At 40.6% G+C, this 15,221-nt stretch overlaps 1 protein-coding gene across 1 annotated transcript in view; it reads left to right on the forward strand.

Annotated features, from left to right (window-relative positions):
* rab27a (RAB27A, member RAS oncogene family) overlaps positions 1-14,468 on the forward strand; it is a 94,631-nt gene extending 80,163 nt beyond the window's left edge. Inside the window, exons 3-6 of the mRNA XM_084409869.1 lie at positions 1,598-1,683; positions 1,825-1,928; positions 2,499-2,622; positions 13,039-14,468. Coding sequence (XP_084265995.1) covers positions 1,598-1,683; positions 1,825-1,928; positions 2,499-2,622; positions 13,039-13,240 — 516 coding nt within the window. The 3' untranslated portion in view covers positions 13,241-14,468. The remainder of the gene's footprint in view (positions 1-1,597; positions 1,684-1,824; positions 1,929-2,498; positions 2,623-13,038) is intronic.
* The last annotated feature ends 753 nt before the right edge of the window (positions 14,469-15,221 follow it).

Here is a 15,221-nt window from a genome sequence, read left to right on the forward strand (position 1 = left end):
TTTTGTAGTTTAAGCGTGTGACTATCACGTCATGTCTTTCACCAGGAATTCCACTGTTAAACATGATTGAATAAATAAATGTATTTTTCAAAATATTATTTTAAATCTATATAATATTTAAAATATTATTTTAAAGTTGTGCTTAAGATTACATTTATTTGAATGAATAAATTATAGCATTTATTTTAATTAATTATCGAGAGAGAGAGAATGAGATGAGAGATTTGTACTTGCCTCTCTTTCTATTAACAACGATGTGGATGCTGTGAGTTTAATTACTTCAGTATAGCGTTGTAATCCCTTGTTGCTGAGATAATGTAGTGATTCAGTAGCAAAACTATTTTATTAATAAAAGTCGCAGGGCAGCGTTGATGAGTTTCTGTGCTCCTGAATGTTTCTGTGCGTAGCATGATCTCCGCGTCTGCGAATGACGTGTGTGTGCTTCAACTATGATTGAACTGACTTGGAACTACCTGTGCATTAAACGGTAGTTTAAGCCAATCAGCCAATCAGAATCGAGTATTCAGACAGACAATGGTAATATATATTTATATAAAATATATATTTGTTTTTAATTCAACATACTATTTTGAAAAACTTCCACAAAAGCATATACCATTTATTAAAGGGATAATTCACCAAAAAAAGGAACATTTTGTCATTACTTACTCACCCTCAAGTTGTTCCAAACCTGTATGAGCTTTTTTTCTTCTGTTGAACACAAAAGATATTTTGAAGAATGTTGGTAACCAGACAGTTGACGGTAGCCATTGACTTCCATAGTAGGAAAAAAAATGTTATGAAAGTCAATGGCTACCGTCAACTGTCTGGTTACCAACATTCTTCAAAATATTTTCTTTTGTTTTCAACAGAGGAAAGAAACTCATACAGGTTTGGAACAACATGATGTTTTAAATTGTGGGTGAACTATCCCTTTAACAACTTCGTAGCTTACAGTAGGTCTGTCTTTAATGGTTTATAAGTTATTGTGAAAAATCCCCCTTTCCAATTCCCTTTGAAAAAAATAATGGAAATTGTACATCCAGACTGTTGCACTCAAAACCATGCAATGGTAAAAAGAACTGACTGAACATTTGCTTTGAGAAAACTGAATCGGGATGGCTGGTATAGATATGGAAATGTGAATTCAGTAGAGCAGATTGTGTGTGTGTTTTAGGAGAATGATGAAGGTGGGATCCTCCCACCTTCATACGGCATAATAGAGCAGGGATCCCTCCTTAAGAACAAACACTTCAGCACTTAAGACATCAAACAAATGCTGATCGTTCAGGGCCACACGATCAAGAGTCATACTACTAATGAGAGACTTCCAGCACTGAATCATCAAGTGTGCATTTCATGGTTGTGTTTAAGTCAAAAGTAAATTCAAGTTTCCTGGAACTGCATACCAATGTACTAAAAAAACACATAGTAACACCCTGGTAACCACCACAACAACTGTAGCAATGTGGTTAGCACATCTTGCATCAGGCAAACCTCACATTTTCTGCAGAGAATATAGTTACTTTGTCGAAGTGACAAGGATATTCAAGCACTATTATGCACTAATATAGTCTCTTACTGGTCTCTAAATAAGGTGTACAAATCCAACGGTCCTGATGGCACAGCCGGGAGAGGTCAGAGGATCCACATTCAGCTGTGGGATACAGCTGGACAGGAGAGGTGAGATGCAGATCAGTACTTATGCTTTACTTCCTAACATGCACTCAATGAAAGAAATTGTCTGTGAGGTTTTATTTAATGTTCTGACTGTTTTTTTCACTGTTGTGTGACTCGTGTCTTCTCCTCTAAACGCTCATGCAGATTTCGGAGTTTGACCACAGCGTTCTTCAGGGATGCTATGGGCTTCCTGTTGCTCTTTGACCTCACGAGCGAGCAGAGCTTCCTTAATGTGCGGAACTGGATGAGTAAGTCCTTCATACCTTACTGAGTCCAGAGTCACTGAAACGAACACATGAGACATACATATACATATACACACACGGCAGACCTTATTTTGTTTTAATACATTTACTTTCTTTTACCACATTTAAAGAGTAGCTACATACATTTTCTTCATAAATGGTTTATTTTTGCAACAAATTATTTGCAACAAATTATCCTCCCAAAAATAATTTTTATTTTTATCTAGCAGCTTAGAATGGTTGCCCATCTAATTGTAAGAATAATAAAAGGTATTTAAAAAAAGAATTTAATATAATTTGATGAACTGTATTAACTAGCAGCTTAGAGTGGTTGCACATTTTCACACAAAAAAATATATATATTTGTAAAAAATATTTTTAGTGATGTATATATAATGTGATATATAAAATATATTAGTGATTGGCCATCTAATAATAATAATAATTATTATTATTATTATTATTATTATTATTAGTTGGGTAACCACTCTAAGCTGCTAGTTATTATCATTATGATTATAAATAATTTTTCAAATAATAATTACTAATGAACTTCTGTGTTGTCTTGTGCAGGTCAGCTGCAAACACATGCATACTGCGAGAATCCCGACATTGTCTTGTGTGGAAACAAATCCGACCTGGGGGACCAGCGCGCAGTGAAAGCGGACAATGCACGAGAACTGGCGGAAAAATATGGGTGAGACGCCCCATTCACCTGATCCATCAAACCTGAAGAAACTTGCCCTGTATCTGTCACACATGACCTTGTCTACTTTGAAAAGCAATAGTTTTTTATTGTAGACTTTAGGACAGAAATGCTTCACTACTTTGCCTGTGGAATGATCTGTTGATTGAAAGTATTTAGGTTTCGTAGTATTCGGATGCAGTGGTGCTGGATCAAGTTATGAAGCAGGGGACTGCTGGCTAGTTAGTTATGAGGTCATCACATACTAATTTGATTGTGGTGATAAAATTACATGAAATACTTGGGAAGTTGTACGGGTTTGTCTGAGTCATGCAGTAACGTGACATGGGAAATTATTTGCTGGTGTGTGCAAGTCATATCTCAATGTAGGTCTTCATACGTGTTCACAGGGTGCGGGCGACTCCAAGGATGTTTGTTTTAAGGGCCGTGTCTGTACCGTGTTTGCCTAAGATGAGGGCATCTCTCGTTAAATGTGACACTTTAAGATGGCGGTATACCGAAAAGCTAATATTTACTGGGTTAATGTGAGGAGTCTTCAGTTTAGAAAAGCACTTGCTTTTAGTTATAATGTCTCACAGTGTTAATTGTGACAGGCTATAGTGGTTACATCATGTTAGATCTCGTGAGATCAAGCAACTATTCAAGAGTGTAAATTTGTTGTTGTCAATAATGTTGACAATGTGTTTATCCCTAGTTCTCAGCAGTGTGCAGTGAGTTTGCAGTGACTCATCTGTTAAATGTTATCACAGTGTACATCGATTGTGTTGACTGATCCTCACATCTAAACTCCTCCCAGGCTTGTCTTAGTACAAACAATAGTCAAGTCAAGTCAGCTTTATTTATACAGCGCTTTTTACAATACAGATTGTTTCAAAGCAGCTTTACAGAGATAACAGGAAAATAATGTTGTAATAATATTGTTGAATATAAAATGAAATGTCCCCAACTAAGCAAGCCAAAAGCCAATGGCGAAAGAGGCGACAGTGGCAAGAAACCAAAACTCCATCAGGTGGCAGAATGGAGAAAAAAACCTTGGGAGAAACCAGGCTCAGTCGGGGGTCCAGTTCTCCTCTGGCCAACGAACGAACGAATGAACGAACAGTGTATGATTATGATTCAGGCAGCATTACAGGTCAGAAGTCAGATTGGATTGGACCATTATATTATCCAGTTCCATCTGGTTGAAGATCGAAGTCATCATGTGCGTATGGAGACGAGTTTGTTGAGGATCGATCAGTGCTGATGGCTGTCGTGTCGATGAGGCCTTCACAGGGGGAGTCTAGTTGACCACCTCTGCTGACACTTCAGGGATGCGCTGTGGTTGTGTCTAGGTGCAGGTCCTCCATCTGATTTGGATACGGCCCAGATCCGGTTGACTACATCATGCGTTGTGGTCGTGCCTAGGCGCAGGTCCACCATCTGATCTGGATATGGCCCGGGTCCGGCTGATTACAGTTAACCTCAGAATAAACAGAAAGACCAAAATTAGCGTAGATGCCGGTCTTTTTATGATGTAGTGAGTACATCAGGTGTTATAGGAAGTGTTCCTGTGCATTTGTTCTATGTGTATGCCAGGTTTAAGAGATGTGTTTTTAATCTAGATTTAAACTGACAGAGTGTGTCTGCTTCCCGGACAATGTTAGGAATACTGTTCCAAAGTTTTGGTGTTAAATAGGAAAAGGATCTTGATTTTGATATTCTAGGTATTATCAACTGGCCAGAATTTTGAGATCGCAATAGACGCGAAGGACTATAATGCGTTAAGATCTCGCTCAAGTACTGGGGAGCTAAACCATTTAGTGCTTTGTAAGTAATCAGCAATATTTTAAAATGTATACAATGTTTAATAGGGAGCCAATGCAGTGTTGACAGAACTGGGCTAATGTGGTCATACTTATTGGTTCTGCTAAAAACTCTGGCTTCTGCATTTTGTACCAGCTGTAGTTTATTTATTAAGCGTGCAGGGCAACCACCCATAATAGCATTACAATAATCTAGCCTTGATGTCATGAACGCATTAACTAATTGTTCCGCATTTGTAATTTAGATATATTTTTAAGATAGAAAAATGCGGTGTTACAGATACTAGAAACGTGGCTTTCAAATGAAAGATTGGTATCAAAGAGCACACCCAGGTTCCTAACCGACGACGAAGACTTGACAGAGCAGCCATCAAGTGTGGACGTTTTTTGTCCAAAAATTAGAATCTGTTTTTTCAGAATTAAGTAGTTGGAAATTACTAGTTATCCAGTTTTTATTTTTAAAATTTTTTTATATCAGCTATACATTGCATTAATTTCGTGAATTGGTAAGTTTCGTCAGGGCGTGAAGGAATATAGAGCTGCATATCATCAGCATAACAGTGAAAACTAATGCCATGCTTCATAATGATATCTCCTAAGGGTAGCATGTACAGAGTGAACAGCAACGGTCCTAGTACTGAGCCTTGTGGTACGCCATACTGAACTTTCGATCGATAAGACATCTCTTCATTTACTGCTACAAACTGATAACGGTTAGATAAGTATGATTTAAACCATGCTAATGCAATTCCACTAATGCCAACATAATTTTCGAGTCTATTTAAAAGAATGTTGTGGTCTCAATAGAGACATTTGAATCTATGACTGCAGGGGTTCTCAATCTTTTTTGCTCTATAGCCCTATTCGGAGGGTAATTGCTTCTGATGTGGACGTCTGTAAAAAAAAATATATATATTTGCAAAACACCTCAGTGATAAAACTCATGCGATTTATTGACAGTGGAGGAGTTTTGTAATCCCACTAACCCGCAAACACGCTGCTCACGTTGTCAGTCATATGATTATCTGCTGTAAATAAAATGTTATATGCTTGGAATAATACAAATAAATTCATATTTAATTTAATAATAGGAAAATAATGTTCTATTTATAAAAAAAAAAGGGAAGATAGACCTAAATTCTAAATGGTTCTTATATCCTTGCATTTTATCTCAAAAGGATGTCATTTTAAAAATATGGAAATTAGCGGAAACAAGTTAATAGAGCCTCTTATTTACTTGAGGTAAATGGTAAAATGCTAAATGGACTGCATTTATATAGCGCTTTCAACAGACCCATGGCCACCAAAGCGCTTTATATATTGCCTCACATTCACCCATTCATTCACTCATTCATACACCGACGGCGGTGTCAGCCATGCAAGACGCCATCCAACTCGTCGGGAGCAGCTGGGGTTAGGTGTCTTGCTCATGGACACCTCGACACTTGGTCAGGTGGAACCAGGGATTGAACCACCAACCTTCCAGTTTGTAGACAACCTACATGAACCACTGAGCCACTGCCTCCCAAATAAAGCTAAATAAAGGTAAAAATAAAGCTGCTTGATTTGTATTTTTAATGTTGTGTATAATAGCCTACATATTTTAAAATTGTATCATATATTGCTGCCACAATAACGGCCCATTTCAAATGTTTCACGCTTTTTCTCTTTCTCCTTTGTGTTCACTGAGGTGGAGCTGTGATGAAGTATTGTTCTTGTAAATATTTTCCAGCATTTCAGTAATAGAAGTGTACATCGTACTTGTAAACCCCACACAACCTTGGTGTTTGTAAAAAACCAGAAGGTAATTTGGCTGGGGATTTTTACGCGGGTGGTGGGAGATAAACACTGATATTCTGGTTTCGGATGGCAATAAAATCACTGACTGACCCCTGTAAATGTTGAAAATACCTTACATGAGAAACAATTACCGTCCAAATAGGGCTTTTGACTTATTCTTTTTTTGAACAAAAAAAGTAACAGAGTGTCCCTTTGAAAAAAAAATTGTCAATACATCATTATTTCTTCTTCAAAAACATGTTATGTCTTACCCTGATTCACTGTGGTAAGCCTATTATAAGTGTTTATATTTTAGACCAGACGGGATGATTTTCACAGGAAATTGCGTACTCGCGTCATATCTGTGCGTGTCCCGTCATATCCATAAATAGAGAAAAGTTGCTCCGGCTACTTTGTGTGCATGTTGTGGGACTGACATAGGTTAGTTGTCCCAACAGGTGAAAAAGGTTGACATGGAGTATGCTAAAGCTTGAACGTCCTGGGAATAACCCAAAAAAAAAAAAAAAAACAGAACAGAGGGGAGAGTCTGCTGGCAAAAAGAGACCGCAACAAAGCTCGTAATAAAACAAAAATCAACATTGGCTTGCCTTTTCAGGTATGGCGAGAACTAAGGGATCTGAAATGTTGTACGGGCGAGTAAGGTATTTTACTGAACAGATAAATTACCATATGTAGCGCTCTAACGGAGTTCATTTTAAAGCATTATCTTTTGTCAGGGTCATTTCGTTATGGTTGTTGTAGCGCTGTGCTGGAATTTATTTTCAAGGAAGTACTGTGTCTATTAATGGGTATGGCTACAGTAATGTCTTCAGCTAGTGAACTTTATATCCTTTCCAACTGCCAAGTGTGGTGGCTGCAATATACCCTATCGTTTAAAGACATTCCACATCTGGTGATCCAGTGACCACTAGGAAAGACTAGTTGGCAACCACGGAAGAGTGGTGACAGCGGGGAGAGACTGCTGGCATCTGGGGAAGACCAGAAACGGGGTGCCAAGGCTTGGCAAGCCAAAGCACTTCCTCCGTGAGGAGGAACCCAACTCAAGACGCTATGGAAAAGTTTATTGTAAGATACCACCAAGGTCGTGCGAGAGCGGGGGAGGATGAGCGACCTACAGGACAGACAACTGATATGACCACGGATGACGATCAAAGGACATCGCTTCAGAACAACGTAATAACTAGAGTCTATAGGTGTGGAAAGGTCTGCCACCAGAGTAGGATGGGCTGTTGTGCCTGTTGTAACTATGACAGTTATGTGCAACGAATCCCCATGCACCCAGAATCTCCATGCACACAACGGAGGAGGTCAGGGGTGCTAAAGACCCCGAAGGAGGAGGTAGAAGAGCACCTCCGTAAAGTGCACAGTGACCCAAGGTGAGAGGAAGAGCTCGACCTGGAAGGAAAGCTGTGCAGCCTAGAGGAGCTGACCATCTCCTTTGATGATGGAGAGCCCAGATAGCAGGAAGTCAACGACTTCATCCGAAAGGCAAGGGGAATATCTGCACCGGGCCCGAATGGAATTACGTACAGAGTTTACAAGAACTGTGAGAGGCTGAGGAGACGTCTTTGGAGGCTACTTAAGGTAGTGTGGAGGAAGAACCATCTGCCAGACAGTTTTCTTATTGCCGAGGGCTGCTTCATCCCCAGGCAGGAGGACTCTTCCAGTTTGAAAGACTTCTGCACAATTTCGCTGTTGAATGTGGAGGGGAAGGTGTTCTTCGGAATCTTGGTGAAGAGGCTGACCCTGTTTTTGATTAACAAGAAGTATATTGACACCTCTGTACAGAAAGGCGGAGTACCTGGGGCCTCATGTATCAATCTTGCGTACGCACAAAAACTTTGCGTACGCCAGCTTTCACGGTCGGATGTACTAACAGTGAAATTAACGTGAGAATGTGCGTTCCTCCACGCCAATTTCATGTCTGGCGTACGTACATTTCTCATTGTTTTTGTCCGTTGGCGGCTCTTACAGGTAATGAAGTGAAGTTGCAAACATTACACAACGAATTGTTCTACAAGTCTATCGCACCATCACCTGTGGGAAGCATTGCTATTCATTTGCAATTTATAAAATAATTGACATATATTGTCACACAAGCCTTATGGGAATATTCTATCAATTATGCAATTAAGTAAGAACATATAAAAGCATATGCAAATTGATACAACCCTTAGTCTATGGCAATGGCAGCTTTGACCTTATTAGAGGACATTGCTAATGGCAAAATCCGAAGAGAACGAGTTTTTAGGGACCACAATGATTTTCTGGCCCAGGATGATGACTGGCTTATCAGCCGTTTCAGATTTCCAAGGGCTATCCTCTTGGAGCTCTGTGCTGAGTTGGGTCCGAATCTAGAGAGAGAGACAGCGAGGAGCCACGCAATACCCGTTCCCTTGCAGGTGCTGACAACACTTGGTTTCCTGGCAACTTGTTCTTTCCAAAGGGAACTGGCAGACCGCTCAGGAATAAGCCAGTCGTCTTTGAGCCACGCAATGCCAGCGGTATGGGTCGGGATCATCCACATGTCTACCAGGTATATAAGGTTCCCATATGATGCAGTTGACCAGCCAAACATTAAAAAGCAATTTGCAGCGATAGCCGGTTTTCCTAATGTAATCGGAGCAATCGACTGCACACACATTGCTATAAAGGCGCCATCTGAAGAAGAATTTGCATATGTGAATCGGAAACATTTCCATTCAATAAATGTGCAGATAATATGTGATGCACAAATGCGCCTAACAAATATTGTGGCAAGGTGGCCTGGGTCAACCCATGATTCATACATCCTTACAAACAGCATGGTTGGGATGAGGCTCCAAGCTGGCAGGGTGCGCGATGGGTGGCTTCTTGGTGAGTGATGCATTTAAAGTTATGGTTCTATCTAATTGTTTTTTTTGTTTTGTTTTTCATTTAATTATTCAACAACCCTTCAGGAGACCGCGGTTATCCACTAAAGACGTGGCTGTTAACCCCCCTCACCAACCCACAAACTGACCGAGAGCGCAGATACAATGATGCCCATTCTCGCACTCGGTCAGTTGTAGAGCGGGCGATTGGGCAGCTGAAATGTCGGTGGCGCTGCCTTGACAGGACTGGGGGGATGCTGTTATACCGCCCTGACAAGGTGTGCCGCATTGTGCTGGCCTGTGGTGTGCTGCACAATGTCGCGCACAGGCATGGCATACCACTTGGTGAGGTGACAGCACCGCCAGATGACCCTGACCCAGGACCAATGTATGTGCAGCCCAACCAACAAGCCATTCAGGCCCGTCAACATGTGATTGCGACAATATAAATGGTAATCAGAGACAAAGTAAATTTTTTGACCAATTCCTTTAATGAGTGGCTTATGTCTGTGAGTGCGTCAGTGATATTTTTCAGGTGACTGTTAATTTCTCCGATGGCCATAACGATTTGCTGTTGTGACTCCAGAACAGCATGCGTCAAGACGCGGCCAGACGGACGGGCCACAGCACTGGGGGGAGCACTGGAAACGCGCTGAAACGCGCAGTGGGCGCTGGCTGCTCATGAGGGGCGGAGAGTGCGTGCCAGTGGATGTTCCGGCTGTTGCACCATATGAGTCTAAATAAACACAGGCACATGTTAACTGTGATTTGACTCTGTTCCTTATTAATGGGTACACGCATTTGCCATAAATGCAATGGATACGTAAAATCTCTGGTGTACTTTTGGTCAGCTACATTGCATGCATTTGAAAATTAAATAGGTAAGCTATGTGTACCAAAGTAAAAACAAATGAGAAATTGGTTACCTTCGTGGCAGTCCTGTAGTAAATTCGAGTCTCCCACAGATACTACTCCAGAGAGTAAAGTGTCACCCATAATTGAGGCAACTCTCTGCTCAAAGGGTGTAAGTTCATCGACCCCTTTACCACTGCCTGTTCTGCCCACACTTTGTCGGTGCGCAACAGTTCTCCGTGTAACGTCCACCTTTATATCAGACCATTTCTTTTTAAGGTCATTTACAGTGCGACTTTCAGATCCCACCGCATTGACGGCATCAGCCAAACTCTCCCACTCATATTTTTTCCTTTTGTTATTAATTCCGGAGGACAAAGTTCCAAATAAATTTTTTTTTTCTCGTTTCTACCTCCGATAGTAGCACCTCCAATTCACTTTCTGTAAAGTTTCGTTTCTTGCCGCTTGCTTTAGCCATTTTCTTACTGCTTTCTTTTGCCAAAGTGGACTCATTACCATATTTAAATTGATTTAATTAAGGGAGGAGACTGGGTGGGGCGTTGTGCTCGTGCATGTGCACTCAATTTTACGTTAATTGGGATGTACAAAGAGAATATGCGTGGGATCCTTCGTACGCAGAGATTCATACATCTGTTTTTTTTTTTTTTTTGTGCGTATGCACATTTACAGCTTTGTCCGTACGCAATGTTTTAGTATGAATTCAACGCAAGTCTTTGTACATGAGGCCCCTGGAGTCCCCGGTTGCAATGAACACAACAGCGTCATCTCCAAGATCATCGAGGACGCTAAGAGGAACCAGGGAGGTCTAGCAGTCCTGTGGCTTGGCCTAACAAATGCTTATGGCACAGTGCCGCACAAGTTGGTCGATCACACACTCAGAGCCTATCACGTCCCCCAGAAGGTACAGCTGCTCCTCTGGAACTACTTCGGGCACTTCAAGATGCGCTTCACCTCTGGTGACTTCACTACCAACTGGCAGAGATTCGAGGTCGGAATCGTGACCGGATGTACCATCTCTGTGATTCTGTTCACAGCGGCGATGAACCTCCTCGTCAAGTCAGTGGAGAAGCCTAGACGGGGAGCTGTGCTGTCAAGTGGAGTCCAGCAGGTCCCAGTCAGGGCCTTTATGGACGACTTGACAATAACAGCGAGGTCAGTCCCAGAGGGCAGATGGATCTTGGAAGATTTGGTAGAGCTCACCACAGCAGCTAGGATGGAGTTCAAACCCTCAAAATCGAGAAGCTTGGTCCTGAAGCGGGGCCATGTGCAGGACCGCTTCCAGTTTAAGATTGGTGAAGATACCATCCCAACAGTCATGGAGAGACCAGTAAAGAGCTTAGGGAGGTGATATAGAGCCGACCTGATTGACAAAGCAATCGTGAAGGAGATGCTCAACCAAGCAGAAGAATGCCTGAAAGCCCTGGAGAGGAGTGGCCAGCCCGGCAAGTACAAAGTATGGGGCTACCAACACGGCATCCTTCCAAGTCTACTGTGGCCACTGCTTGTGTATGAGGTCCCCTTGACAACAGTGGAGGCTTCGGAAAGGAGAATTAACAGCTTTCTCAGGAGGTGGCTGTCTGTCCCCAAACGTTTTTGGTCTATAGGGCTATACAGCTTAGGGAGCAAACTGCAATTGCCAATTACATCAGTCGTGGAGGAATTTAAGACAGCCAAAGGTCGGTTAGCCATGATGTTGCGCGACAGTGATGATCAGGCTGTGCGACAGGCCAACATCGTAATGAAGACGGGACGGAAGTGGAAGGCCAGCGGAGCTCTGAGGGAAGCGGAGGAGCGCTTACAACATGCAGACATCATGGGCACGGTGACCCAGGGGAGGCTGGGCCTGGGAGTCATCACCCGAGCAAGCTGGAAGGAGGCAAGGGCAAAGGACCAGAAAGGGATGGTCACTTTGCAGAGCATTGGGGACTCTTGGGGTTAGAGGGGCAACCCGCAAGAACCTGGTGAACAATATATCAAAGCAGGCAGAGACAGCATCCAGATGGCTGTGGTTGAAGAGGAGCGAGCGGTGGCTAAACCAGGCTGGCAGAGAGGGCGGGGGTCAAAGCTGAGTGGTGAAGTCCTGAATGACCGAGGGAGCAGTTCCAGGATGCTGGTTCTGCTGTCAAGCCCCATTGAGGTGTCGTGGGCTAGTTGATGAAACACCGGTGAAGTAGGGTGCCCACTTGAAAACCTAGTGAAGCCAACAGGTCTGAACCATGCAGCTCTGCCCTCAGTTGAAGACGTATGAGGGTAGCGACTTCTATGCTAGTCACCCACATAAGGAGCAGGTCGTAACTACTGCCAAGTGCGGTGGCTGTGATATACCCTATCGTTTAAAGACATTATATCTTTTAAGCCTCCAGTTCACATTAAGCTGGGACTATTAAGCTAAATTCATTTTAAAACGTATTCATACAGAAAATATGTTTTCTAAAAGAAGTTATTTTAAATTATAAGAACATTTCACAATATTACTGTTTTCATTGTATTTTTGATCAAATAAATGCAGCCGGGTAAGCATAAGAGACTTCTTTCGAAAACATTTAAAAACAATCTTATGTTATAGCCTACTATATTATAATATTAAAACATATATATATATATATATATATATATATATATATATATATATAAAATGTAGTATATCATAATTATTTTTATTAATATTATTTTTAACTAGTAGCTCAGAGTGTCTAGTCTAGATGATGGCACATAGAAACAATATTGTTGAAATCACTTTCAGAATTTTAAAAAACATTGACAGCCAATCAGAATCCACCCTGCCTTAAAAACTCGAGCATTTAAAGTGGCAAACTACAAAACTACAGTGTGTACTTATACTAAACTAAGTTATTATGTGGATGCTAATATAGTCATAGTTAGTTATTTTAATAGTTATCGTTCTTGGTGTGAACGGCATTTAGATTGTGATATGTGTATTGAATGTACTATATCAATGAAAAAATCACTGTTTTATCCAATATCTATTTGTATGCTTTGAGAACTACATCAGTAGCTTAGCAACATCCTAGTTCCAAACTCCGTTTGAGTCGGTTTCATTTTTCTTCTTCTACTTGCAGTGTCCCGTACTTTGAGACAAGCGCTGCAAACGGTGAAAATGTGAGCCATGCTGTGGAGGTTCTGCTGGATTTGATCATGAAGCGCATGGAGAGATGTGTGGACAAATCCTGGATACCCGACGGAACGGTTCGCACCAACGGTCACAGCACCAGCGACCTGGCAGAGCCGCGGGACGCAGACCAGAGCAAGTGTGCCTGCTAATGTAATGATCCTCCCTGTGGGCCTCTGCTTCCAGATGCAGCGAAGGCTCTCTGATCTTTTTCATCATTAGTAGTATACATTTTAGTTTAATTCAGTGGATGTAGAAGATCAGAGTCTCTGCGCTGTGTTAAATCAGGGGTCGCCACATCCTCACTTAGTTTTTCTCGGAATGGACTAAAGCCACCTACATTGTCATCAAGCTTTCGGCTGGTTACCAGTCTCCATGTTTTGAGAGCACTTTACACCAAATCCTTCATTCAGAACCCTTAATACATCAGACTAGATGTGTATCAAGGGCTTGATTTCTCTCACTGTGTGTGTTTCACTGTTAGTGCACATTTACTGTAAAAACAGTTGTTAGAAAATGAGGTTTGTGTTGATTTCTAAATGAAAACCTCACCTCACAAAATTATATAAATGCATTTAAAAAATATACTTTAAACAGTTATTGCCATTATTATCTCACCCCGTCATTTGAAACCCATTTGACCAAAAACAACAAGAGAAATAAGAAAAACATGATATGAACTTGAAAGGATGAGGGTGAATTAATTGTGACAGAATTTTCATTTGTTGGTGAACTGTTCCTTTAATAACTTATGCAGGTTGTCCCCCTCTAGTGGACGGATGATGAATCGCACTCCTTCAAATTTGTAGAACACTTTTAAATGTGTTACTTTGTTAATTCTAGTCTTGTAGATGTGTCAGACAAATAGAATAAGTATTTAGATGTTATCTTATTCATATTTAGATTAGTGGTTGATTTATGTTGTATATTTGTTTAGACATTCACCAGGTGTTGGTTGTTTTTTATTATTATTATTATTATTATTATTATTATTATTTCTAGACTGGTTCGTGTAGCTTTACTGCCACTTAATTTAATCATGGGATTTGATTTGGAATGTTGTTTAGATCAAATATCCACATCTATACTGTAAATTATGGTTAAAGTTCATACTTTATTTCTCAAAAAGGGGTTGCAAAGTGCTAGTAGGTTCTGCTAATCTCATCTCTTCAGTCCCTCAATTTCACAAAAGCAAAACAAAAGAATTCTAAGTGAATTTGTTTTTAATCTTCTGTGAACATTTTGGTTTAGTTTACAGAATCATTTCCAAAGTGCTTTATTTTACTGTAGTGCCTGTAACACTGTATCATTGCTAAACACTGTCTTTTGTGCCAAATACTGAAACTATTTGAGAAAATAAATATATTTTATTTATTATTATGATGTTGTCATATGCACCCTTTTGAAATGCATTACTTGTGAGCTGACTCATGTTGAAATAGTGATAATCTACATGCCTGACTGATGAAATCTGAAATTGCAGCACAGACCCACAAATTACCCATGGTTTTGTTTTGCACTTTTACTTAAGACATTGGTTGCCTCACAAAGAGTTTCTGTTTTTAGTTTGCCAATGCGCTTACAATCTTTATCCAACTGCTGCCTCCATCAAAGAAAACTGGAAGTACTTTGAAAGAAGTAGAATAAATGAACAGAATGTGTTTTTTCCCCTTTTTGCTTATAACAACATCTATTCTGTTTACTTGATTAATAATAATAATGATGATGTATATAGCACCTTCTGAACTGATACGTATAAATAAAGAATATTAATCTTGTTACTGATGATGGTAATGATGAACCAATAACAGCCACGGAATGTGGCACATTTAAACTATTTTATAGATTGTTTGGGTCAATTTCCATCCTTTGCAATCAATATTTAAACGATTATAAATTGTAGGGTATAAAAATATCCTGAGAATAGAATTAGGTTCTAAAGCGGCTTTATCTATATGAGCCGCAGTCCTGAAGAAAAGCGCAATCCAAAAAGTCCAATCAGAAAGCACACCGACCCTGGAGAACACAGCAAATCCCAAGCTGCTTCCAACAACACAGCCAATCAGAATGCTGTGATTGCAAACACCATGATCAGCTGACAACCAAAGGGTGAGTTCAGAGCCATCGAGATTG

This window comes from Rutilus rutilus (genome assembly GCF_951802725.1).
Source record: "Rutilus rutilus genome assembly, chromosome: 5".
NCBI classification, from domain to species: Eukaryota; Metazoa; Chordata; class Actinopteri; order Cypriniformes; family Leuciscidae; genus Rutilus; species Rutilus rutilus.